The sequence below is a fragment of the Poecile atricapillus genome, chromosome 2, assembly GCF_030490865.1.
Source record: "Poecile atricapillus isolate bPoeAtr1 chromosome 2, bPoeAtr1.hap1, whole genome shotgun sequence".
Classification (NCBI taxonomy): domain Eukaryota; kingdom Metazoa; phylum Chordata; class Aves; order Passeriformes; family Paridae; genus Poecile; species Poecile atricapillus.
The window spans coordinates 81,003,330-81,027,542 of record NC_081250.1 but is presented as its reverse complement, the minus strand read 5'-3'; the positions used below and the strand labels follow the sequence as shown (position 1 = coordinate 81,027,542).

The 24,213-nt window shown below is 40.1% G+C and overlaps 2 protein-coding genes across 6 annotated transcripts; one reads left to right on the top strand and one right to left on the bottom strand.

Moving 5' to 3' along the window:
- Nucleotides 1-1,996: 1,996 nt before the first annotated feature.
- Nucleotides 1,997-14,769, bottom strand: ATPSCKMT (ATP synthase c subunit lysine N-methyltransferase). 5 transcript variants are annotated; one of them, XM_058831683.1, is made up of 5 exons: nt 14,382-14,769; nt 13,856-14,175; nt 11,823-11,960; nt 9,600-9,650; nt 1,997-4,839 (listed from the first exon to the last, which is right to left on the bottom strand). In XM_058831683.1, exons 1-5 carry the CDS (start codon nt 14,422-14,424, stop codon nt 4,642-4,644), a joined length of 750 nt encoding a protein of 249 aa, XP_058687666.1. In that variant the 5' UTR covers nt 14,425-14,769; the 3' UTR covers nt 1,997-4,641. The 5 variants fall into 5 exon arrangements, with proteins under 5 accessions (XP_058687666.1, XP_058687668.1, XP_058687667.1 ...); XM_058831685.1 differs by having other exon boundaries at nt 14,539-14,769; XM_058831684.1 differs by having other exon boundaries at nt 14,571-14,769.
- Nucleotides 14,770-14,873: 104 nt separating this feature from the next.
- CCT5 (chaperonin containing TCP1 subunit 5) lies at nt 14,874-22,692 on the top strand. Its single transcript, XM_058831663.1, has 11 exons — nt 14,874-15,054; nt 15,738-15,798; nt 15,891-16,055; nt 16,557-16,755; nt 17,510-17,702; nt 18,593-18,742; nt 19,067-19,186; nt 19,585-19,770; nt 20,756-20,893; nt 21,286-21,466; nt 22,408-22,692. Exons 1-11 carry the CDS (start codon nt 14,950-14,952, stop codon nt 22,533-22,535), a joined length of 1,626 nt encoding a protein of 541 aa, XP_058687646.1. The 5' UTR covers nt 14,874-14,949; the 3' UTR covers nt 22,536-22,692.
- The last annotated feature ends 1,521 nt before the right edge of the window (nt 22,693-24,213 follow it).

Below are 24,213 nucleotides of genomic sequence, written 5' to 3'. Positions count from 1 at the left end.
CTGCTGAGAAAGTTGAATGGTGCAATGGCCTGCTTAAAACCAGCTTGAAGGCACTGGGCGAGGGGACTTTCAAGAACTGAGAGATTAACTTAGCAAAAGCCATATAGTTAGTGAACACCCGAGGTTCCACTAACCAAGCAGGCCCTGTCCAATCTAAGCCCTTTAAAACAACAGATGGAGATAAGGTTCCAGTAGTACATATGAGAAGTATGCTGGGAAAAACTGTTTAGGTTAATTCTACCTCCAGCAAAGACAATCCAATCCGTGGGGTTGTCTTTGCTCAGGGACTGGGTTGCACTTGGTGAGTAATGCAAAAAGATGGAGAGACCCGGTACACACCTCAAGGGCACCTTGTTTTAGAGTGAACTGCCCATGACACTGTGCTTGTATATGTATCTGCATGTACATATGTATAAAGTAGTGTGTATTTGTGTATAATTTAAAAGTTTAATATTTGATGTAACATTTTAGTATAAGAAAAAATTCTGAGTGGATAATGTTGAGGGTTAGGTGTCCTTTTTTTAGTTCTGGCTTGTCTGTGGAATTTTTACCCATTAGTTGCAGGAAAAACCTAACTGCAAGTACTTGGTGAGTGCTTGAGAAAAGACAAAGAGTTTGGCTGGGCCCAGGGGAGGAAGGGGGGGACAGTTTGGCGGGCTTTCTTCAGGTTCGGAAAAGAACACTTTGAGCGCAGAGCTGTTGCAGTAGAGAGAAGAGAATTTGCCATCACCTAGACTGAGCTGCTGCCTCTTCTCCTTCCCTCTTACTTGGTGGCCTCACACCCCCTGTCCTGCCGGGACATGTGGCAGTGCCAGGCACCGCAGCAAAGCTGCTGATACACCTCAGCCACCAGCCCAGGATCTCTGCTCATCCCTGCTGTTCCAGCTGAGTGTTCCTCAGAGCCCTGCAGGAGCACTGGGACTGCCTATTGGTGTCTAAAAAGCTCACTTGTGGTGAGAGACTTCTCCTGGGTCAAGCTGTTCAGGTATAAGCAATTTATTATAAGGGTAAAGAGAGGGAGAGACCTGTGCCCGCCACCAGCCTCGGCGTTCACGTGGTCCCAGGGGGAGGGGGGAGAGTGCGGTGAAAGAGGGAGAAAACTTAGAGATGGGGAGGGAGGAAACAAGAGTAACAGAGGGAGAGCAGGGGAAACCGGGGAGGCTTATGAGAGAGGGGGGAGACAAGAGAGGGGTAAGAGGGGGAAAAACCATGGGAAAACTAGAGAGGGGTAGGAGTAGGGAGAGGAGTAAGAAGAGAGGGGTAGGAGTTAAGAGAGTGAAGTTCTTGTTACAATACATCTTTTTCTGTAGTGAATATTCTAATTCCTAGTAACCAATCACTATGAGATATACCTACTAAATAATTTACATACAGCCTATAAGCAGCACCGTATTAACATACAGTGTTGCATTTTAAACTCTAAAAGCTTTACAAGTTCTTTCCTTGCTTCTTGAACTTTGGATTTTCTATCAGCAGAAGGACATTGTTTTATCAGCAGGGATTCTCCTTTAACTGGCTAGGCTATTGTTCTTTGGTCATATAGTAACTAGTACTCAGCATCTTATCACTCAAAGCAGGCTTTCATTTCTACTTTGATTCTAGGCTTCATATTTTCAGAATCTTCTGCTAAACAATCACATTCATAAGGTTTCCCTGTTTCATCCTCCCCAACAACTGCCCACCTGAGGGTGTTTGTGAAGCAAAACCTCTCCTCCATGCCTTCTCGTCTCAGCTGAGAAAGCTGTCATGAGATCCCTGGTTGTGTTTTCTTGTTAATGCTGTAGTTATTGTTGTTTGTTTACCTGGTTATAAATATTAGTAAAGAACTGTTATTCCTATCGCCAGATCTCTGGGGAAATGCCTGAAAGCCCCTTGATTTCAGGATTATCATTATTTGGAGGGAGGACATCTACATTTTTCATTCCAAAGGAGGCTCCTGCCCTCCCTAGCAGACACCTGTCTCCCAAAACCGAGATACTTGGGTAAAATCAGTGCATACAATAGAACAATGTAAGTTTAATAATTGATACGTAAGTTATATAACAATAGAGTATAAAAACATGTTCAAAAACAAGTTGGGTCAGATTTGGGTATGTGTACCTCTGACACCCAGAGCTCTTTAACAAAGTACCTTCATATAATCATTCCATGGTTATGTGTTCCTGAATGCTAACATCACTACAAAAAAAAAAAAAAAAGGAGGGGGGAAAGAACAAAGAAAACATTTTTAATTATCACCCTGACCTTTTACTACTTATAAACAAATTAAATTCTTCAGTATTTCAGGAAAGCATTAGTCATTCAGCACTGTAACACCTTTTTTTGCTAAAATCTGGCAGGGCAAGTAAAAAAATAACACAACTCCCAAAAGGCAAATGATCCTACTAGAAGATACAAAGATAAAATATATGTTTTTCTGTGTACCTAAATTACTTTGGTGTTGAACAGCATGTGTAGCTTGTTTCCTCCTTTTGGCTTCAGAACTACATTATAATATGATTATGGTAATTCTCTTTCAGAATTTCAGAAGAAACCATTTTTTGTTTTGAAGTATCATATCAACAAAATCATAATACATTACTACAGCAATTGGAAGTATATCAATATAATCCAGACAGTGATAACTGGTCACAGTAAAGTAGTGAATCTTGAAAACCATCAAATGAACATAGCAAATGATAGAAAAGGACAATATGTCAACAAAATTATTTCCCAGTCCTCCTGTGTAAATTAGGACATTTTGCTTTCCATTTCACACTTAAGCCATGGAAACAAGAAATACAGCACATTTCCTTATATCATAAGGAATCCCAAACCTTCAGACTACTGCCTAATTCAGTGTAGGCTCCCAAAAGTAAATAGTCTGAACAAGAAACAGCTCTCTGCTTTACTTTAAAATAATCATAAATCTCTCTTTGCCTGGAGGACAGCACTTAGTAATCCTAAAGCTCAGGCCATCAAATCATTAATTCTACTGTGTCCTCCTCAAAAAGTATTCCTGGAGCAATAGGTAGCAACTAGGAAGAGCACATCCCAAAACCTTTACCACAGACAAAAATGAGAAATTCAGTTTTACCTTTTAACAGGCAAAGGTTAATGAAATAGAAAAATATATAGTCAAATACAGGAGAGAAGTATATAATAGCTTCATTTCCTACAAGCTAAATTTAATGAATACAGGTTGTAGAAACCTGGGTCAGAGCACTGCACTGCAGATGACAACACAATTCAATAGATCAAAATACTTTTCCCTCCTCTTTCCCTTTATGATCATTCAGGGAAGAACTTTGCTTAATTAGCTAATTTCTCCTTTGTTAGTCTCTTCATTAGAAATAATTTCAGATTTACTTTGTCTGAGGTTCTAGTTTTATGGCCCTGGGATATTAAATTCAGGCATTTTAGATAAACCACTCTATCCCTGTCCTGTCACTCTATCTCTGTGGAACAATCATAACACTTAAATCATTATAGAAAGAATTTAGTGCAGTTTTACAAGATACTTCATGCATTCTTGCAGCAAAAGGCTGTCAGACTGTTTACCAGACACTGGTGTTCTTCAGTACACAGAGTCTCCATGTTCACAGTTGTGCCTTTCTATGCAAGGCTGAAATCACCTCTCCTTTGTGCACTACACACCCATTTTCCCCTTTCTTGTACTGCTTTGTGTACATTTTCAGGACAAAACTATGCTCCATTTCAAATCTTCATTGTAGGTTTATGTTTTAACTTCTTCCTGTCCCCTCACATCAAAAACCTAAAAGCATGGGTACATGCATCATTGTAGACTACACATCCCAAATAGCACCCAACTTCTCTTCAAGCCAGATTCTACAGACCAGCCTAATTTGCTTTTTCATATTGAAGTTTTCCACTTCTATAAAAACTTTTTTGCAATTTTGACTAACTACATATTCTGCTTTCAGCTGGGAGTTAGTTTTCTTCCTGATAGCTGGTACAGCACTGTGGTTTGGATTTAGAACAGACTAAAGCTGATAACACACTGATGGTTTTACTTGATGCTGAACAGTACTTAATCCAAGCCTTTTCAATTTCTCATGCTCTGCCAACAAGGAGGTATGCAAGACGCCAGGAGGAAGCATGGCCAGGACAGCTGAGCTCAAGTGGCCAAAGGGATATTCCACACCATAGAACATAGTGTCCAGTATATAAATTGGAGAGAGTTGGCAAGGAGGGATCAGGGACTGCTATGGGATGGGGTGGGCATCCATCAGTGGGTGGTGAGCAAGGGTACAGTGCATCACTCAGCTTTCTTGGGTTTTACTCCTCTCTTGTTGTTATTATTAGTAGTAAATTTATTTCAATTATTAAATTATTCCTATCTCAATCCATGGTCATGGGTATGACCTTTTTTTTCAGTTTTCTTTCCCATCCTACTGGGGGAGTATGGGTGAGTGAACATCTGTGTGGTACTTCACTGCTAGATGGGGTTAAACCAGGACACTGTATTAAGTCATTTAACTACACCTTTTCAGTAACCTTTGTGTGCTTTCAGACAACCACTGTACTTCAGTTTTTATAGTGAATACACATCTTCATATGCCAGGATTCTCTCCACATTAATCTTATCTTCAACAGGTCCAGTCAAAGCCAAAAATTTCTGTAAGAAGTCAAATTAGATGTTTAAGATTCTGTCTCTGGTGTAATTTCCAAGCTTTTTGTTTCACATCTTCTAGAATGTTTCAAATCATAGGCCCACACAGTGTCTATTCCCTCTCCAGTAGTATGATCTGGAATCCAGCAAGGGAAAGGGAAGCGACAGGCAATGACTCTGGCATGGCGTTCAAGTTCTTCTTCCAGCTTCTTCTCCAGCTGTGGCATCTGTTGAGTTACACGAAGAACCTCTCAGAAACAGTAACAAACAGAAGCATTCTCTCTAGAATCTAATTCAGGTGCTCAAGAGAAATCCAAGACTTCAGCAATTTCTTTTGAAAAATCTTAGGAAAGTAATCATGACACATATTTTGGCTTTGATGCCTTGACAAAGAATATCTAAAACCAGAAAATGGTTATTGTGCCCCAATTGGTGAGATCAAGGAAATCATAACTTTAAGATCCAAAAATTAAATCAAAACCTATAAATTATCCCTTAAATTAAAAAAAAACCAAAACAACAAAACAAACACAAAACCAAACCAATTAAAACTGCAGGGAAAAGACTTTGTATTTCCAATTCACAATTCTCTTCAGTGGGATTCTCCTCTGAGGGAATGAAAGTTCAGCCCCTGGAATTTATGCTAATTATGACACCCCAAGGTTCATGAGCTTGTGTGATACTCAGAGGCCATCACTGCTCAAAATTTACAGTCTAACACCAAGATTGATCCTGGGACACTCAAAACATCACACAGAAAACAACCCAAAGCAAACATTCTGCTGTCACTCTATGGTAAAATACTGTTATGTTAAATAATATTGAAACTGAGCTCAAGTAAGTCAATATAAAATTATATATTAACATATATGCATGTGAATCCCTTCAGCAGCATTCCATGAAACAGAATGTAGAATCATGGAATGGTTTGGATTGTAAGGGACTTTTAAAGGTAATCCAGCTGAACACCCCTGCCATGGGCTGGGACATCTTCAACTAGATCAGGTTGCTCAGAGCCCCATCCAGTCCCCATCTACTGCCTCTCTGGGCAACCCATTCCAGTGTTCCATCCCATTCATAAATTTTTTCTTACTTATATCTAATATGAATCTGCCCTCTTTTAGTTTAGAACTATTACTCCTTGTCCTGTCCCTACACACCCTACTAAAAAGGCCACAATAAGGTCTCCCCAGAGTCAATGCTCCTCCAGGCTGAATAACCCAAATTCTCTCAGCCTGTCTTCATAGGAAAGGGGCTTCTCTGAACCCAGTCCAACAGATCTACATCTGTCTTGTGCTGGGGTGCCCAGAGATGGATGCAGCACTCCAAATAGGGTCCCACCAGAGCAATGTAGGGGGGCAGAATCCCCTCCCTCCCTTGCTGGCTTTGGATGCAGCCCAGGACATGTTTGGCTTTCTGGGCTGTGTGTGCACATGGCTGGGTCATGTCCAGTCTCTCATCCCCCAGCACCCCAAGCCCGTCTGGTCAGGGCTGCTTTTGATCTGCTCATCCCCCAGCCTGGTACTTGGGATTGCCCTGACCCAGGTGCAGCACCTTGCATTTGGTCTTGTTGAACCTCATAATATTCCCATGGGCCCATTTCTTGTCCAGCTCCCCTCTGGACAGCATCCTGTCCTTCAGGCATGTCAACTGTACCACTCAACTTGGTGTCATCTACAAACTTTTCTTAGAGTACACTCAGTCTCACTGTTTTATACCACTGATGAAGATATTAAGCAGGACTGCTCCTAATACAGACCCCTGAAGGACACCAATTGTAATTGATCTTCATCTGGACATTGAAACATTGGCCATTACACTCTGAATGGAGTTATCCAGAAAATTCCTTATCCACTGAACAGTCCATCCACCAAATCCATCTCTCCCCAGTTTAGAGAGCAGGCTGCTAAGGGGAGCTGTCTCATATACCACTATGCAACTCTCTTTGGCTGAACACCTGCAGTCCAGCTTTCCTCTGTTCACAGAAACTGAGAGGATATGAATGTCAGGGGAAGCATCACTAGTTTTCTAGAACAGAGCAACACCCTGACCAGTCAGATGCTCTTTTTCTAGTAAGTGCTTTGCAAATTCTGTCATGGATTGAGAAATGAATTAACACATGCAGACTTAAATTTATTTTCCATCCTAGATAGTGATTATGTTCCAGGAAAAAAAAAAGAAACCTAACAGATCTAGCCACTTTTGTCCTTTGGAAAAGGTTGATGGTGTATTTAAGTACATCAGCAGTCCAAATCCATTTGGAGGTCCTTTTATTCTTACATATTGTACCTATCTGAATGAGTAATTTTAAGGGCAAACTCTACAGGCTACTTCTGTAACATGTAAAACACTATTTACTTTGGTTATCACGATGTAATGTATAAATGTTTAAAAAAACTTAAAGGGCAATAGTTATTTAGAAATATAGCTGAATTTAAATCAGAGACAAAAATACATAAAATTTCACAAAAAAGATAAAAAAAACAAAACCCAAAAGAATATTATTAGAAAATAAGACTGACTAAAGAAAAGGTATTTCCAAAGGCTTCAAAGAGCTTCCACTATCACATACATGCAGGGTGTGCCTTTGATGTAATATCCTATTATAGCTACGTTTAGGCTAACAATGGAGTATCTTAAGAAAATTACAGCCATAGATCAAATGTACCAAGGAGTTACCTCCAAGTATTTTTAAGGCTCTGATTTCATCCACACTGCAAATGATTTTAAACATTATTGCTGCCTTAAACACCTAAAAAATAAGCCTACTACCATCTTAAACAAACTAGAAAAAAACCCCACTTTGTTATCTAAAACTGAGTTGAAACACCAGAAAAACTATTGTTACAGAAAATATATAGACATGGACTAATTTTTAGGAGTAATTATGAAAATTAGTGACACTGTATGTCCATATTGGCACAAATTAGAAAACATCATTAATAGTTCAGCCAAATTTAGCCAAAAATAATAATATCCTTGAACCAGTCAAACTAGATTTTAAGCTAAATATATCAGTTACATTAGGTGTTACAATCATACTGTATTTTATGTGAAGCCAGGGTTTAGGGGAATTTTTTGGTGTGTCAAAATAGACATATAGTTTAGTAAACCTTTTGTACAGTATATAATCAGTTAAAATAAACAGGAGCTGCAAACATGAACACTTGGCAAGAATTACATCATCCTATCCTGAACAAGTTAAGTATCTATCAGCAATAACTTTGAAACAAACACATCTTCACCCCAGATGTTTGCAAGAACAAGACAGGTCTTAGTCTTCCCTGAAGATCAATAAACTCAGGATTTTAAAGCTAATCTTAGATATGAAATAAAAGCACTGTGCAAAAGCATCAAATCAGACCAGCACTATTAAAAAAGCTAAAGTGATCTACTGTTCCTCAGTAAAAAAGAAATGCATTAAGGTTTCTAGAAAATTAATTTAGTCATTCAGGAGGCTAAGCATTAACAACTTCCAAAGTAAATTTAAAGGGCAAACAAATGCTCAGGAAATACAGAGGTTCATATGTTTGCATCTGTTGCATTTATGGCAGTACTTTTGCAGAAGGAATTTAACCTAGTATTTACTGGATCTACAAAAGTTATTCTGAGCCCTATACCTACCCTTTCTATCACAGCTATTACTAATGTATCCCGCTTTATTACATTTAAAAGTTAACTCAGTATTTCTGCTGGTTTTACTCACATTTTCCCAGGGCATTTGTTTATTCCTAGTTTACTGAGCCAGCTTTCCTCACCAGCACTTTTCCCCTCGGTGCAATGGCAGAATTCCTGACTGAAAAACCCAAACATTTCCAATGCTCGTTGCCGGAACTCAGGCAAGGGAGCACGTAACATCCAGGGCTGGCAACATGAGGAAAATCATGGTGCTCACTAATATCCCACCCATATCCACTTTAGTTTCCAATGCGAGTTATAATTGAAATCTGAAGTAGAGATTTACTTCTGGTGCCATTGAAAAAACAATCAAGCAAACAAAAAAGCACAGAACAGGAAGGTTTATTATGCCTCCTGTTACTGCTGCAGAAATGTTTCTAGTGTATGCTGTATAGTATGGCATCATATAAAGCTCTTCACTCACTTCATCTCGCCTTAGTAAAGGAACAAGCAATCCAGAAGCACAGGATGACAGAATAGGTTTGTTCAGCCTGGAAAACAGAAGGCTTCAGGAGGATCTAACTGCAGCCTCCCAGTACCTGAAGGGAGCCTACAAGATGGAGAGGGTCCTTCTACAAGCACATGTAGCAACAGTATAAGGGAGAAGGCCTTCAAACTGAAAGTTTGAACTAAGAGTAGGTTTAGATTGAGTATTGGGAAGAAATTCTTCACATGAGGGTGGGTGAGGCAATCAAACAGGTTGCTCGGAGAAGTTGTTGATGCCCCAGCCATGGAATTGCTCAAACCAGGTTGGATGGAGCTCTGAGGAACCTGATCTAGTCAAAAGTGTCCCTTCTCACAGCAGGGGGGTTGGAACTAGAGGTTGCATGGAGACCTCATAGCAACCTTCCAATATCAGAAGGGAGCCTACAGGAAAGCTAGAGAGGGTCTCTTCATCAGGAATTGGAGAGATAGGACATGGGAGAATCAGTAAAAATTGAAAGGGGAAATTTAGGTTAGACATTAGGAAGAAATTCTTTACTGTGAGGGTGGTGAGACACAGGGACAGGATGCCCAGGGAGGTTCTGGGCAGTGTTCAAAACCAGTTTGGATAAGGCCTTGAGCAACCTGGTCTAGTGGGAGGTATCCCATGCACAGGGCAGGGTGGGACTTGATAATGTTTAAGGTCTTAATATTTTATGATTCTATGATTATTATACCTTTGACCACCTGCAGGTTGATTCATTTTGCAGATTAATGTATTAATACTGTGTGCCTTGGCATTAAAATAATTAAATTTTGTAACAAATAATTAAACAGTATAATAAATAAACAACAACAATATAATAAAAGTAAAAAGTAAGCTTACCATTTGAGGTACTCCAAAAACAACAACATTTCTATAATGGGAAAAAGAAACCTGAAATAAAATTTGAGCATAAATCTTACTGAAAATGGCATTTGTAGTTAGAGAAACTCTCGCCATTCTTTTCTCCTAATCCCTCTAGCTGCAGTTCAATATGTAAGGAAATCCCTTACCAACTTTTCATCCCAAGAATTTCCACATAAAGAAAACTTCATAGTGTTGAACAGCAACAAACTTCTACTGTCTGGCCAAGAATATGGAATAGCAATTCTAGAAGCACAGAAAGCATTAATTTAGAAAATACCTATGTGACTTTACTAATAACTAAAGGGTTATTTTCACAACTCCTGTATATGATAAAATCATGTATGCTTTAGATTTCCCCCTTCTTTTGTTAAATCTTAGCTAGCTATAAAAACTTTCTAGGCATTCTTATGACTGAGTTCTTCTATTCAGTGCCATGAAGTTCTCCTATGCTCCTCTCTGCACACACACACCCCCACAGCCAAAAAAACCCCTCACACTTAATTCATCAGGCCCAGGCTTGCTCAAGGAGGCTTTACTGATAAAGGAAGCACTTGAATAAAGCACAAAAGCAGCAGAACAGCATACACCAGACTCCCAGCACAAGTCCTTTGCTCAAAGCCAATACAGCATCTTGTGGTCAGACAGCATTTCAGCTCCTTCAGGAAAGTATTTCCAAATTTATAAAATCTCTCAATCATCCCAGGTTCATTCTTGTATCATTCACTATTGTGATAGATTGGAATTTAAGAAAACAAAGAGAAACACCTAAGGAAGTTAAAACTGCTGGAGGCTGATGGGAGTTTTTCTCCTAGCCAACAGCTGGCCATTTCTAAGAATTGATAGCAGTTTTAACCATTGAAAAGTGAGATCAACCTGTGAACACCACCTTAAGACCTAAGCCTGGGAATTTCTTTGTCTCTTTGTTTCCTGGTTGTGAAAGGTAACTGAGCTTTAGCTGGCTTCCTGTCCTCTGCCCAGGCCGGGGCTGGGGCTGGGCTGAGCCTGCCGCAGCTCCCAGCCAGGAGATGGGGCCTGCGGGGGGCTTGCCCCGGGCTCTGGCCAGGCGAGGCCGGTCCCTGGCTCGGCTGCAGTTTCTGCTGTGACTGAATTCACCAGAGACTGCAGAGTAAAGAAAAGAAAAAGCTCTTGACCTGCAGCAGGCTGAGACAGTGACCACACTCTCCAGAGCAGCCATGAAGAATCTTCCACCGCAGACAACTCCAGCTGCTGCTCCGGCAGAGATCATAGAACCATCTACAAAGCCTGGGCAAGATTTTAACCTTTTTATTACCCAGATGAGATTTGCAGATTAATCCTTTTTTCCAGAGAAAGAAAAAAAGAGTAATCAACGTGTAAAGAGACTTTATAAACTATCAGAGACAGTAAAGAAAAGAATTAAGCTTCAGAAGAGGTAGAGAATAAGGAGATGCTTTATAAGCTGAAATATTTTTCTGTAAAGCTATGGAGATGGACAATAGTGTTCTGAAAAAACTCCTTTAATTCATGACAGAGTATATTGGGATGAATGGAGTGTTCAAAGTGTGGATTTTGAGCAAAAGGTAGAGTAATTGTGATACACTGAGGTGCTGGAACAGAGGGGGAAGAAGTAATAGTTGAAGATTTGTGGCCATTGTAGAGGCAAAGAGAAAACTTCTGTTTTCCAGAGAAGCTCACAGAGACAGATGAAGAAAACTTTTACCTTTGAATAACTCATCCTTAAAAAATTACATCCCTAGACTCATTGACCCATACACACCTCAGAGTGATGTGAAATGGGAGGAGTGAACTGATGACAGGATTTCGGGGCAGCTGGCATCAGAAAAATAGGAAGCTATAACAGAAATAGCTTTCTTGTGAGAAACTCCATAGATTAGCTGAAGAAGACTTCTGTTTCTCTACAAAGGCTGATGAAAAGACTCTAGCAGGAATTGGGACTGTTTTAAACACCAAAGTTCCAAAGTTTTTTGTCTCTATATTGTCATGTGAACAAGGAAATGGTTGAGAGTGGGGGATAAAGGAGTTTTCTGGAGGTTTATTCTGGTGTTCTTATTCTTGTAGTTTTGTTAATAAACTTTCTTTCTTCCTTTTAAATTTTAAGCCTGTTTTGCTCTTGTTCTAATCCACATCTCACAGCAAGAAATAAGTAAGTTTTCTAGTAATTTTTTTAGTTACTGCTTTAAAACCACAACAACTACCTACCTTCCATAAATCTGAAATATAAAATTTGGTGTTCTGATGTACCCCATCTCTCCAGGCACAATATCTGGAGTACCAGACTAGCCAGGGATTCAATTCATAACCGACAGCCTGGAATCCCTTTTTTGCAGCTGCTATCACCTACAAGAAAGAAAATAAATCTTCACTGAGAAACATATATGTCTATTCGCCTAAACAGGAGCACACAGTTTTATTTAAAATACAAATCAAAGAGCACTTTTCTAAGTCATCTTGGTTTTAATGCCCAACAGATTAGCTACATAGTGAACAAAAACTCAAAACTACATTTTACTATTATTACTAGTCCAACTGAAATATAGTCAGGCAAACAAAATTAAAACAAACATTCACAGGGCAAAGCTGTGGGACTGCAGTACATCTCTGATTTACATAAAAGTTCAATTTAACACATTAATGACACTGTCTTGGAATTAGAATACCAACATTGATCCCTGAGAGAACAGTGAAACTCGCAAGCAAAACCACTCAAAATTAGACCACTTATTTGAAAAGCAGTGAGGGATAGGCACTTGAGCAGCCCCTGAATCAAAATGACATACCAATAGAAAGAGTCTGAAAGTAATCTGTTGATCTACATTTAAAAAAAAAATTAAAAATGCAGTGATTTCTAGAATAAAGGTTTAAAACATAATTTAAACAGTTACTGCCAACTTCTAATCAGGAATTGCCTGATGAACTATCAATTACAAAACAAGCAAGGTAAAATCAGGAAGTACACATTTCTTAACAGAACTTCTCAAACAGCCTTACCTGGACTGTATATTTTGCACTGTTAAAATAATGAATCTTCCTTCACATACAGAGCACTTGCAAATTCACCAAAAGAATCTGACATTTTTACCACACTTGGAAATGTAATTATTTTCATATTTATCCACCGATTACACCTGAGTAATTGCTAAATAATTAAAAGCATCTGAACTGACTTTTTTCAGAACACATGCATCAAGGAAACACCAAGTGCTCAATTTTAGGCACCTAGCTTTCCAAATAATCTTCAGTCTCCATTTAGGTACCTATATAATATACAGAATTAATGACACAGTACCTATTAAAATTAGATACCTCTGATGAGAGTCAGCAGCCATAATGATGAACAGAGAGAACATCAGACACTGCAGTTCTCTCATGCCTAGGTTTTTTCGTCTTTTCCTATGCAGGTACAATTCAAGCAATCTTCACAGATTTGGGGTTCTAAATCAATTTTTTTTTTACATGGACAAATAGTTGACTCATTCACATAAAACATGGACAAAGACAGCATTCAAGAACTTGCATGTTTCCATCAAAAACCACCACCCCGTTGCTAAATTTGACTTGAAGCAGATAGTTATGAAAAAGCACGCAAAACATCACAGCAACAAAAGAAAAATCAAACCACATCTTTCTCCACTATATCCTCATCACATTTAACAAATTGGGGCTGAAGCAATACTATGGAAACACAGCATCACTTTTTCTTTCATGATTCTCACCATTTCTCTTGGTGTTTATTCTAGTTTCACCACATGGATTTGGAAGTAGCGAAGCCAGCACAAAGATGTGAAGACTACAGTTCTAACCACACCAGGATTTTTATTTTTATAATCCATCACTCATTGTCCATTTCTTTTCGCATTTCTATCATCTTTATACATTAAGAATCTCACAGCCTCACTTGCTGCAGCTACACACCTTTGTGGAATCACAGCTATTTGTCAATCAGTACCAAGACTCTGATTGCATCTTCTCAAGTGAATGCACTGTGATTCCCTCCAGTCATCACAATGACATTTTGTCCACTACTTTGGTCAAGCTACAGGTAAGGCTGCAGCAAAATCTATTACTCATCAAAACTTCGAATTTTCTTTCTCAGCTTTGATCCTTTTCATAAGACTCTGACACAGCCATCGGATGCCAAAGACAAGACATTTTTAAGTGTGAGAAAACGCAGCTCCAGCATTTCGCACTTTTTAAAGAGGTGATCTAAAGGGAAGGCAACATCCACAACTTACAACGCGGCCATCTCCGCTACCGATGTCAACTAGGGAGCCATTTCTGTTTTCCAACATTTTCAGCACATTCTGGATCTGAGCGGCGGTTGCAGGAACGAAGGGCAGGCACACCTTCCTCAGGGCCGGGGTCACGAAGGGGGTGGCCACAGCATAGAGGGCCACCAAGGTCCCTCCCACACCCGCCGTGACCAGCAGCCCCCAGCTGCTTCTCCGCGAGCCCCTCTCGCCCTCCTCCTGCGGGACCTCTTTCGCTAGCGCCTGGGACATCGCGCCCGGGGACGGACAGAGACTGTTTTCGGTCACTTGAAACAAGTCAGTATCTTGTAGGAAAGAGCAAGCACGTGAGAGAGTTGAAAAAAAATACCGTATAGCACCACTTCAGCCGATCCCAGGGAAATGGTACAGCAGCTAAAAAGCTGAGGCACGATGGGGCAGGAGTACGGTTTCTATTTAAACCCCTGGCCCTCCACATGCGGGAGGGGAGTAGCGCGCCCCAAATCAGCTCAAGGGCGGCGCAAGCAAGGACCTCCCCACCACAGACCTCCCGGGAGTCCGCGATGGGGACACATCCAGGAGTTACCGTTATTCCTTTGCGGACAAACTTTTTCCTGGTACACCCCAACTCGCCAATGCTCAACCCAGAGTTATGCTCAGCCTGCAAACTTTGTACGGAAGGGCAGTACCACTTTGCTATGAAGGGGTGGGGGACCGAAACCTTTCCGAAGGCGCTCCGGTGAGAAGTGCCGAGCACGCTTTTTCCACGGAGTGTCTGTCTTCCCTCCTCTGCCCTCACGTAACCCGGCGCAGCACGCTACCACCGCGCCCAGCGCCCGTACTCCGCTCCGTCCAGTACATACTCCCTCCTTCCCTCCCCACCCCCGTGAGCCGGGAGGTGCGGCAGCGAGCGCCACATTCCCTCCCCAGCGCCGGACGGCTTCCAGAAAGCTCTTCTGGGGGCGTCACAAGGGTCCCGCCCGCGAAATAAGGCGTGGCTGTGGCAGTTGCGCAGGCGCGGCGCCGTGCGTGGTGTCGTGAGGGGCGCGGCTTCCGGGCGGTGCGCGGGGGTGGCTGTAGTCGGAGCTGGCGGTGTAGCCATGTCAGCTATGGGGACTCTGGCGTTTGACGAGTATGGGCGGCCCTTCCTCATCCTTAAGGATCAGGAGCGCAAGACTCGCCTCATGGGGCTGGAGGCGCTCAAGGTGAGCGAGCGGGGTGGCCGCCGGGGCTGCCCGCAGGCCCGCTCTGGCTGGGCCGCTCCGCGCCATGCTGTGCCGTGCCGTACCATAGTGCTGCGGGGGGAGGGGGAGGGGAATGGGAATGGGAATGGAGTCTGGACTAGGCTTGTAAGCGGGGGAGGTGTGGAGGAAGAGAGAAGGCATCGCTTCGGGGCTGGGAATGCGCGGCACGGCGTCCGTGGAGTCTCCGTGCTGTGGATCCGCCCCGGAGCCGCGAGGCTTTGGGGCCGTTACCCCCGTGGGTGCAGCGCGGCCCTCCCCGTGGCTCCGGCCCAGCTCCCCACTGCTGCCCTCCCCTCCTTAGACCGCCGCCTGAAGCTCGGCCGCCGAAGGAAGGCCGGGGCTGAGTGCCTGTTGTACAAATCCCGACGGAAAAAGGAGTGGACACGGGAACAGAGAGGTTGTGGATGCCCCATTCCTGGCGGTGTTCATGGGGAGGTCGAATGGGGCATTGAGCAACCCGGTCTAGCGGAAGATGTTCCTGCCCTTGACAGGGAGTGGGACCTGGATGATCTTCAAGGTCCCTTCCAAGCCAAACCATCCTGCGATGATTTTATGATGGGCAAAATTCTAGTGCCTTATTTTTTAGTATTGCCGGCTTCTGTTGCTCCCTGCTGATTTCTAATTTATTGTCCTTTGTTTTACAGTCTCACATAATGGCAGCAAAGGCTGTAGCAAGTACTCTGAGAACATCCCTTGGGCCCAATGGTAATAATGAAAAACTTCTAGTGGTTCTCTCTTAGTAATTGTTGGGGGGATTTTCAAAATTTTCCTTCATCCTTTGAACACGTGTTTTTTAGGCTTGGATAAAATGATGGTGGACAAGGATGGTGAGGTGACTGTGACAAATGATGGTGCTACCATCCTGAATATGATGGATGTGGATCACCAGATAGCCAAGCTTATGGTGGAGCTGGCTAAATCTCAAGATGATGAGATTGGGGATGGAACTACTGGAGTCGTTGGTAAGAAAGTATTTTAAATTTAGCTTCCTCTTTCAGGTTTAAAATCAAGCTGCTTCAGCTATTAAAAAAATATGTGAGAAATAACAGTAGCTTTTCTGTAGCACTTCTTTGGAGTATTTATTTTTGCAGTATTCCTGTCAGTTCTTGTATTAGAAGTCTTCTAATCAGGAAGAAGTATTTTGTGTCTTTTTGAAGTTTGGTTACATTTTAAGGTAGTGCTGAGAGCCCCCTTGATACTTTCAAAAGTTTTCTGCATAATTTTGTTCTGTAATCTCTTTTGTCCTTCCTCGATCCCTGCATTTCATTTTGTTCTTAACATAATGTGGTTTTCTTGCTAAGCAAAGCAGGTAGGGATTTTTCATGGGGTTTTTTGCTATTTAGGAAACCTTGAATTTTTAAAATCTTGCAGAAAAATCAAAAAGTGGTCCTTTTAATCTGTTGATATTATATTTAAAGTTATGCTCCAATCAAGAGTAAAACTTCTTTTATTTTTTTTTATAGTTCTGGCTGGGGCATTACTGGAACAGGCTGAGCAGCTGCTAGATCGAGGCATTCACCCCATCAGAATAGCAGATGGTTATGAGCAGGCAGCACGAATTGCCATTGAGCATCTAGACAAAATCAGTGACAGCTTCCCAGTTGATCCACAGAACACTGAGCCTCTGATCCAGACAGCAAAGACAACTCTGGGCTCTAAAGTGTAAGTCACAAAAACTGAATATTGAATGAATATTTATCCTTCTGTTGAAAACCCTCTGCCTGTAAAGGAGAAATCCTGGTGTTTTGGTGGATTTTTTAATTGTTTGTGTTATTGGAGTGATGCTGAAGGCTCTTCTATGTTTTGTTTTGCCTAATTCCTCAGTGGACTCCTGTCTTGGGATAAGAAATTGTGAGTCCTTTGTCACCAAAGGGTCAATTCCATGAAATTGAACAGCTGCAGCATCAATTTCACTCTAACCTGATAGTTCCAGGTTTCTGCATCATAACAGGTTCAAAAAGTAATGTAAATCTGTTAAAAGTAATAGCATGTCATCTTTCGGGTTTTTTCCCACTAAAAAAGTTTTAACTTAAAATGGTTCAGTTTCCTTTATGGGTTCTGTGCATAGTTCATAAATTCAGACATTGGAAGGGCCTCCTTTGCAGAATTGTCTTATGAGTGGTTTCTGTTTTTTGAAGGTTCTTTAGTAGTTTAGTTCTCCTGACTTGTTCAAAATCTGTGTTGAGACTCCCTTGATAAAGGTTCCTCACACTGACCATGTTGTGTGTTCTGTTTTCTGCCATAGCCAGCACCTTCTATTTCTGTGAACAAACAAGCAGGACCACCTCTTTTAATATAGTGTGTAGAAGTCGATTACTACAGTGGTACTTCTTGCTTTTTAAGATTGATAGAATCACCTTTTTCTTCCAAATTGTGGAAATGGGGTACAACTTGATTATATTTTTTTCAAACCTAGAGTGAACCGCTGTCATAGGCAAATGGCAGAGATTGCTGTGAATGCTGTACTGACAGTAGCAGACATGGAACGTAAAGATGTTGATTTTGAGTTGATCAAAGTACAAGGCAAAGTGGGTGGTAGACTGGAAGATACACAGTTGGTTAAAGGAGTGATTGTGGATAAAGATTTCAGTCATCCACAGATGCCTAAAGTAAGTGATGCCTGTGTGTGTGTCTCTTGTGTGTAATGGCTTAAATAAGAATTTCTAGCCTACCTCAAATGTTGCCCTAGTATATATTAAATATTTACACAGTTGTGGTTTGGCTTGGCTTTTCACCCATGTATCAACAGAGGAAGAGGCAAGGAACATGAAATTTTCCATACTGGAAGAGACTGAATTAGAATTTACAACCAACAATATTGAGAACTTGCGGTGGAAGGGAGGAATTACTGTACTGGGAGGAATTAATGTACTGTACTGCTACCCTGGTGCAGGATTCTGTGTTATGTAGAAACAATTGCCCTTGGTGTGTGGTATGCTTAATATGCTTAGTGCAATGCAGTGTCAAAATTCTTAACATTATGAGCTGCTGTGTTGTCCTGTTAGGAGCACTCCTAACAGAAGCGGTTCTTGTTTTATGTTTGGCATAGGTAAGGTCTCCAAGTCTTTGGGCAGTGTACTACTACTGTTTTAAAATATTTATCTAGCAGGTGACAGTGTTTATCCTGTAAGAAGGAAGACTGGTAGAAAATACCAGTTATGTAATGGCTGAAAAGTTGTTACAAAGATGAGTAGTAGTCTCAGTGGTCACAGTGGATAGGGATGGTTTAACTGATTTTTTCTTTCGTTTTTTAAACATTGAACCATTATAAGGTATGACATGTTAAGGGCTTAAACGGTGTCTTGGAGCTATGGAATTTGCTGTTAGTGGTTTATTGAGACTATTGACAGAATTAGTTAACTGTAGAATAAGTCAAATGATCGTCACGTCTTTTCCTATGTTTGTGTTTATAAAGATACATCTGTATGTTTTGCAAATACAAGAAAGATATGTTAATGAGGTCAAAAATCATCTTTTTTTTTTTTTTTTTACTTGCCAGGAGCTAAAAGATGCTAAAATTGCAATCCTTACTTGTCCATTTGAGCCACCTAAGCCTAAAACCAAACACAAGCTTGATGTTACATCTGTGGATGATTACAAGGCACTGCAGAAATACGAAAAAGAGAAGTTTGAAGAGATGGTGAAGCAGGTAGCCTTCAGGATTATTTCTGTTTTCTTTGTTTTTCATAGCCTTTAAAAAAACAGCATAGTGCATTGATTTGTTCCTCTAAATGAGCTGCTAATCCTGGTGGGAAGCAACATACAAGCAGTTGTAATGCTATGAATCAAAGTTAATTTAATGTAAGAAAGAGATACCAACATGGTTTAAAATATATTTTGATCTCCGTGTGTACCAGAGAGCTCTTCTTGAGAATTGCCTTTAGAGAAAATAGGGAGAATAAAAACCATGAAGAGTGTTTTTCATTCCTTTGTTAGCTCTGATCAAAAGGTTGATGATTTGTGTTGCTTTTAGATAAAAGACACTGGTGCAAACCTTGCCATTTGCCAGTGGGGTTTTGATGATGAGGCAAATCACTTGCTGCTCCAGAATGAGCTGCCTGCTGTTCGTTGGGTTGGTGGACCTGAAATAGAAGTAAGTAAAACTGGGCTTTATACTTCTGTTGTTAAAACATTTATGAAGTAATAGGCTGTACTAGCTAAAAGTTCAGGCATATCACTGCATAACTGTGTATATGGGTGGGTATTGGAGAAAAATCACTGGGGATTTGTGACAAGAACCTACCATGAAGGGGGTTATGGTTTATAATTGGAGCATACGTATATTACTTAATAAAAGTTTCAGGTGTCTAGGAAAGTTTGTGCTTTTGTCCTGCTGTTTGCAGAAGCAAAACATTGGCTGAAGTACTTGGAAGTGAAGGGAAGATAACCTTTTGGAGTAGGCATTTGACAGATGTTTTTACGCTAGTGTTATGTTCTGAAAAACTAGATTGAAAAATTCTTTTAAAATAACTCATGGCTGTTAAACTTCAGTTAATCGCCATTGCAACAGGAGGGCGCATCGTGCCTCGCTTCTGCGAGCTCACAGCAGAGAAACTGGGCTTTGCGGGTGTTGTCCGAGAGATCTCCTTTGGAACTACCAAGGACAGAATGCTCCTCATTGAACAGTGTCAGAACTCCAGAGCTGTGACCATTTTCATTAGAGGAGGAAATAAAATGGTGAGATGCTTGCTTTGATACATAGTTGCAGAATGTGTAGTTGCTTTGAGAACCATATTAGTACAGTCTTCTCCACTTGGTCTGAATTTTCCTTGCAGTGTGGGCAAATAGGAAGGGGTAAGGCTTGTAGGCAGTCAGGACTGTGTGTCAGAACTTGTTAGATTTACATCCTATGTCTTTAAGTGAAAACTTCTGTTTTCTATTAGACCATATATTTCATAAATACGGAAATAATTTTACTTGTGGATGCTCTTGATTATTTTTTCTCATGCCGCGGTCACTTTTATGAGTGTAAAGATATACAAGCATCTTTGAAATATTTGGTTTTATTGTACTTAGTTGTATCACTTCTGATTTAGTCCAGTTAAAATAATCTAAAATAAAAACTCTGAACTACTGCAGACCTTATATCCCCACACTCTATAGCCCCCAGTCCCCCAGAACTCAGACCACTTTAAATGCTTATGTACTTAAACTGGGTTTTAGTTGCACTGTTAGTGTTAAATTGTATTTATTATAGGTCAAGTCCTACTGTAGGGGAAAAAAAAGAGTCTGAAATTTTATTTTAGGAAAGCAGAAATACTGCTTTAAAGGTTAACATTTCTGTTAAATCTACATTTCTTGAAGCTGGGAGTTGATAGAAACTGCAGTCTGAAAATAATGTTGGCATTTAAAGTTCAGTGTGTCTTAGTTTTGTGTCTTGTAAATATGCAAGATTGTAAACCTTGCCATGTATGTTTTTGTTATTTCAAATTAGACTTAACAGATGACAATATAATTTTGTGTATATTTTTATTCCTTCTTTGCCACTGGATGTCTAACATCCTCTATTTTTAAGTAGTATAACATAGCAATAGTAGAGCTGCATTGGAGCCATGAAAAAATCTTACCATTTATTTGCAGTTCCCATGTGTGTATTAGGAACAGCATCTTCACAGCCTTCAAATGTGTGTATTGTCAAACACATGCTGTTCTGTAATTCCAGATCATTGAAGAAGCAAAGCGCTCTCTTCATGATGCCTTGTGTGTAATCCGGAATCTCGTTCGTGACAATCGTATTGTATATGGTGGTGGCGCAGCTGAAATATCTTGTGCCTTGGCAGTCAGTGAGGCAGCAGATAAGGTAAGAAAGGAAAGTTTTCTTAATGTTAACGTTAAAATTTTCTTTAATATATGAAGGATTGAGCCTGCCTTAAGAGGTTCCAGAAGAACTTCAAAGATTTTCCAGGAAGTTCAGTAAAATGTGCTTTCTGATATTCCGTGATAACCAGTGTTAAAAGTTATCCTTCCTGTCTCTGTAAAATGTCATTAGCAGTACTTTTTTTCCTTCTGTGCTAGGTGCAGTTTAATTTTTTTTAATTTTCAAGTAGTTACCATTCAGAGGTATTTGCTTAGTTGCTGTATTCCAAATAAAATCTGTTTATTCTGTGTCTGTAATTTATATCTAGTAGGAAAATGTGCTTTTACTAACATTGGAGTTTAATAGCTTATGAATTTGAGTTTCTTTTCCTCTAGTGTCCATCTTTGGAACAGTATGCTGTGAGAGCTTTTGCAGATGCCCTGGAGGTAATTCCCATGGCCCTCTCGGAGAACAGTGGTATGAATCCAATACAGACAATGACTGAAGTGCGGGCGAGGCAGGTGAAAGAAAATAATCCTGCCCTGGGCATAGATTGTTTGCAGAAAGGAACAAATGGTAAGAACTGCAATGTGGAGAAGGAGAAGCATAAAATATTTTCTTTCTCAAAAGATCAAAATGCTCATTGTGGTTTTAATAAACCTGTGCATCATTCAGGTTATCCTAAATCTTGTGCCTTGCCATAATAAATGGGAATGTGCTTGGAGAGTATATGTATGTCTACCATGAGGAAAATGTTTAATTGTCTGAAAACCTCTGTTTGGTGGCAAGAAAAGTTGAGGATGTTGACTGGTATTGTAGTACAGGAAAGAAGGCTGCTCTTAGATTGATGCAAGCAAGCTGTGCTTTAAATACTGCAGTTTTAGTGATCCAGGTTACTCTGCAGTCCTAGAAACAGTTGTTTTGAGAAACAGCTTGAGGCAAAGTAAACAAAAGGCTGGAAATATTTGTAGACAATGATGTTCACATACAGGTTTATATAAGTCTGCATATATAAACCTGGAGCAAATAAGTGACGACTAAGAAGCCAGTGTATAAAACCTTATTTTCAACTGGATCTACACTTTCCACCATCTTACCTACTCTTGTTTTTTTTCAGAAAAGAATGTGGTAAACTGTACATTCATAACCCTTCTTTGATTAGGTGTTCCTGCTTGATGGCATTTGACCTTTCACTTCTTTAGCATTTGCTCAGCCTTTAGGGTGCTTTTAATATATGTGTATGGAAATTTTGCTTTTTACAAATCTGCATTACTTTTTGAAAAGCACACTCTTAGTTGAGTTCTATCTTAGTATCCTAGGATCTTTGGTGAGAACCCAGATGTAAAAGTCTAGTTTGTACAAATTATGTTTGTAAACCACAGTGGCCAAGAGTAGTAATCTCAGAATGTTCTTTGAAATCAGGTGGAATTTATTATTGTGAGTTACTAACACTTGTAGGTTAAGTGTTATATCTAGATTTCACGAGGGTGTCTAATTCTTTGGCTTCCTTTTGGCAGATATGAAGAAGCAGCATGTTATAGAGACCTTGATTGGTAAGAAACAGCAGATTTCTCTGGCAACTCAGGTTGTTAGAATGATCCTGAAGATTGATGATATCCGTAGGCCTGGAGAATCTGAAGAGTGAAGGTTGAAAAGCAGGAAACATTAAGGGGCCACAGCAGTAGCGAAGATGGTAGTATTCTGATGCTTCATCTTCAGCTATTTATTCTGGACACTTTTTGTTTCACATACTGTAATGGCGAGTTGTTTGAAATAAAACAATTTAGCACTGGTGATTTCAAGACTTGTTTCAGAAGCATTGTTACATTTTTTCTTAGGGTGAATATTAATAGAAAATACTTCTTGAATGTATAGGGGGAAAAACATAAATAATGCAGCAATAAAATGTAATTAGTCATTTTCCATTGTTCCTTATGGGGAAAGTGCGCAGATTCTCATTTTAAGAGGTCTGTCACTCTTTGATTAAGCTAGCAGAAATTATTTTAATTATTTATTTTAATTAAATATTAACTAATTATTTAAGCCTCCAGTAATTATCATATGTTAAATATATTAAGTGTGATGTTTCAGTCTGAAGATTTAAAGGAACTGTATTCCATGCTTCCAGTTGCTTCAATTTTTTTCTCTTGTTGCCCTTTTCCTGATTTTTGAGAGTTAAGGAGGGCTTTTTCCCAGGGTTATACACATTCAGCCAAGTGAGAGTTTTTCCCAGAACTTTGTCTGTAGTACCACAGTGCACTTACTCAAAAGGTCCCCAGTATGATACTAGAGTAGTAGAGTAAAATTGATTAGTAAGGTGCCTTGCCTGTGAAACTATCAGTAAGAACCTAGTGGCAGACCGGAATTAATGTGCAATTTTTTTTAAAGATTTCCAAAGTGAAGGAAGTGTTACAAATACCAACTGAGCATGACTTGTGTTACATAGGGCAGAGGAAGCTCTACTGGCCTCTGTTTGCCAGCTAGCAGGTCATGTTCTAATTTGGTTTTGCTGTGACTACCTTTGAGTCAAACAAAACCCTTCAGTGACTGTTGACAGAGGAAGAAGGGTAGAAACAAGAAATTTACGAATTACAGGACTGATTTTATTTCTAGAACTGTTTGTGGATAAATAGTGCAAAGCTTTAATGTCATTGATAAAAAATTAGTAGTGGGTGTTTCATCATTATTTTTTTGCCTTTTCCAAAATTAGCTTCATTTAGATGCAGTTCAGTGGACAACAACAGTTGTTTACTGCTGCCAAGCTCTGGCGTTCTGAATCTATTCAGGGATGTAAGTGTGACTCTAAAAACCTATAAATATGTGGGCTCATGTAGAGCCATTTCTTACTTTGTTTGCTAATACAAAAGGAAAACAGCTGTAGGTAGAACTTAAAAGGGAGCAGTGTACTTGTACTAATGTACCCCTTTCACCTTATACTGAAGTTGTCCATGTGATAGGAAGTGAGAAAACAGTTATTCCAATTTTACTTGTTTTTAATCTTCTGTCCCTTGGTGTGGTTGAACCCCCTTTACCCTCTAAGCCCCACATAGTTACAGGTTTTGACTGTAAACTGCTGCTTAATACAGAAGGAACACAGGACAAAGTACTTAGAAATTTGAAAAAAATACTTTCAATTTGAAAATTGAAATTACTGATCCTGCTTGAGGAAATAAACATTTTCTGCTCTCTATATATAAATATTTGTTCAACTACGTCTTAGTATGGAAGTCTGAAGCTTGGTAACGGGACTTTGATAAAATTGTAAGAAGTGGAAGTTACTATTTTTTTCAAGGGTTTGTACTTTAGCATAACAAATATGTGGC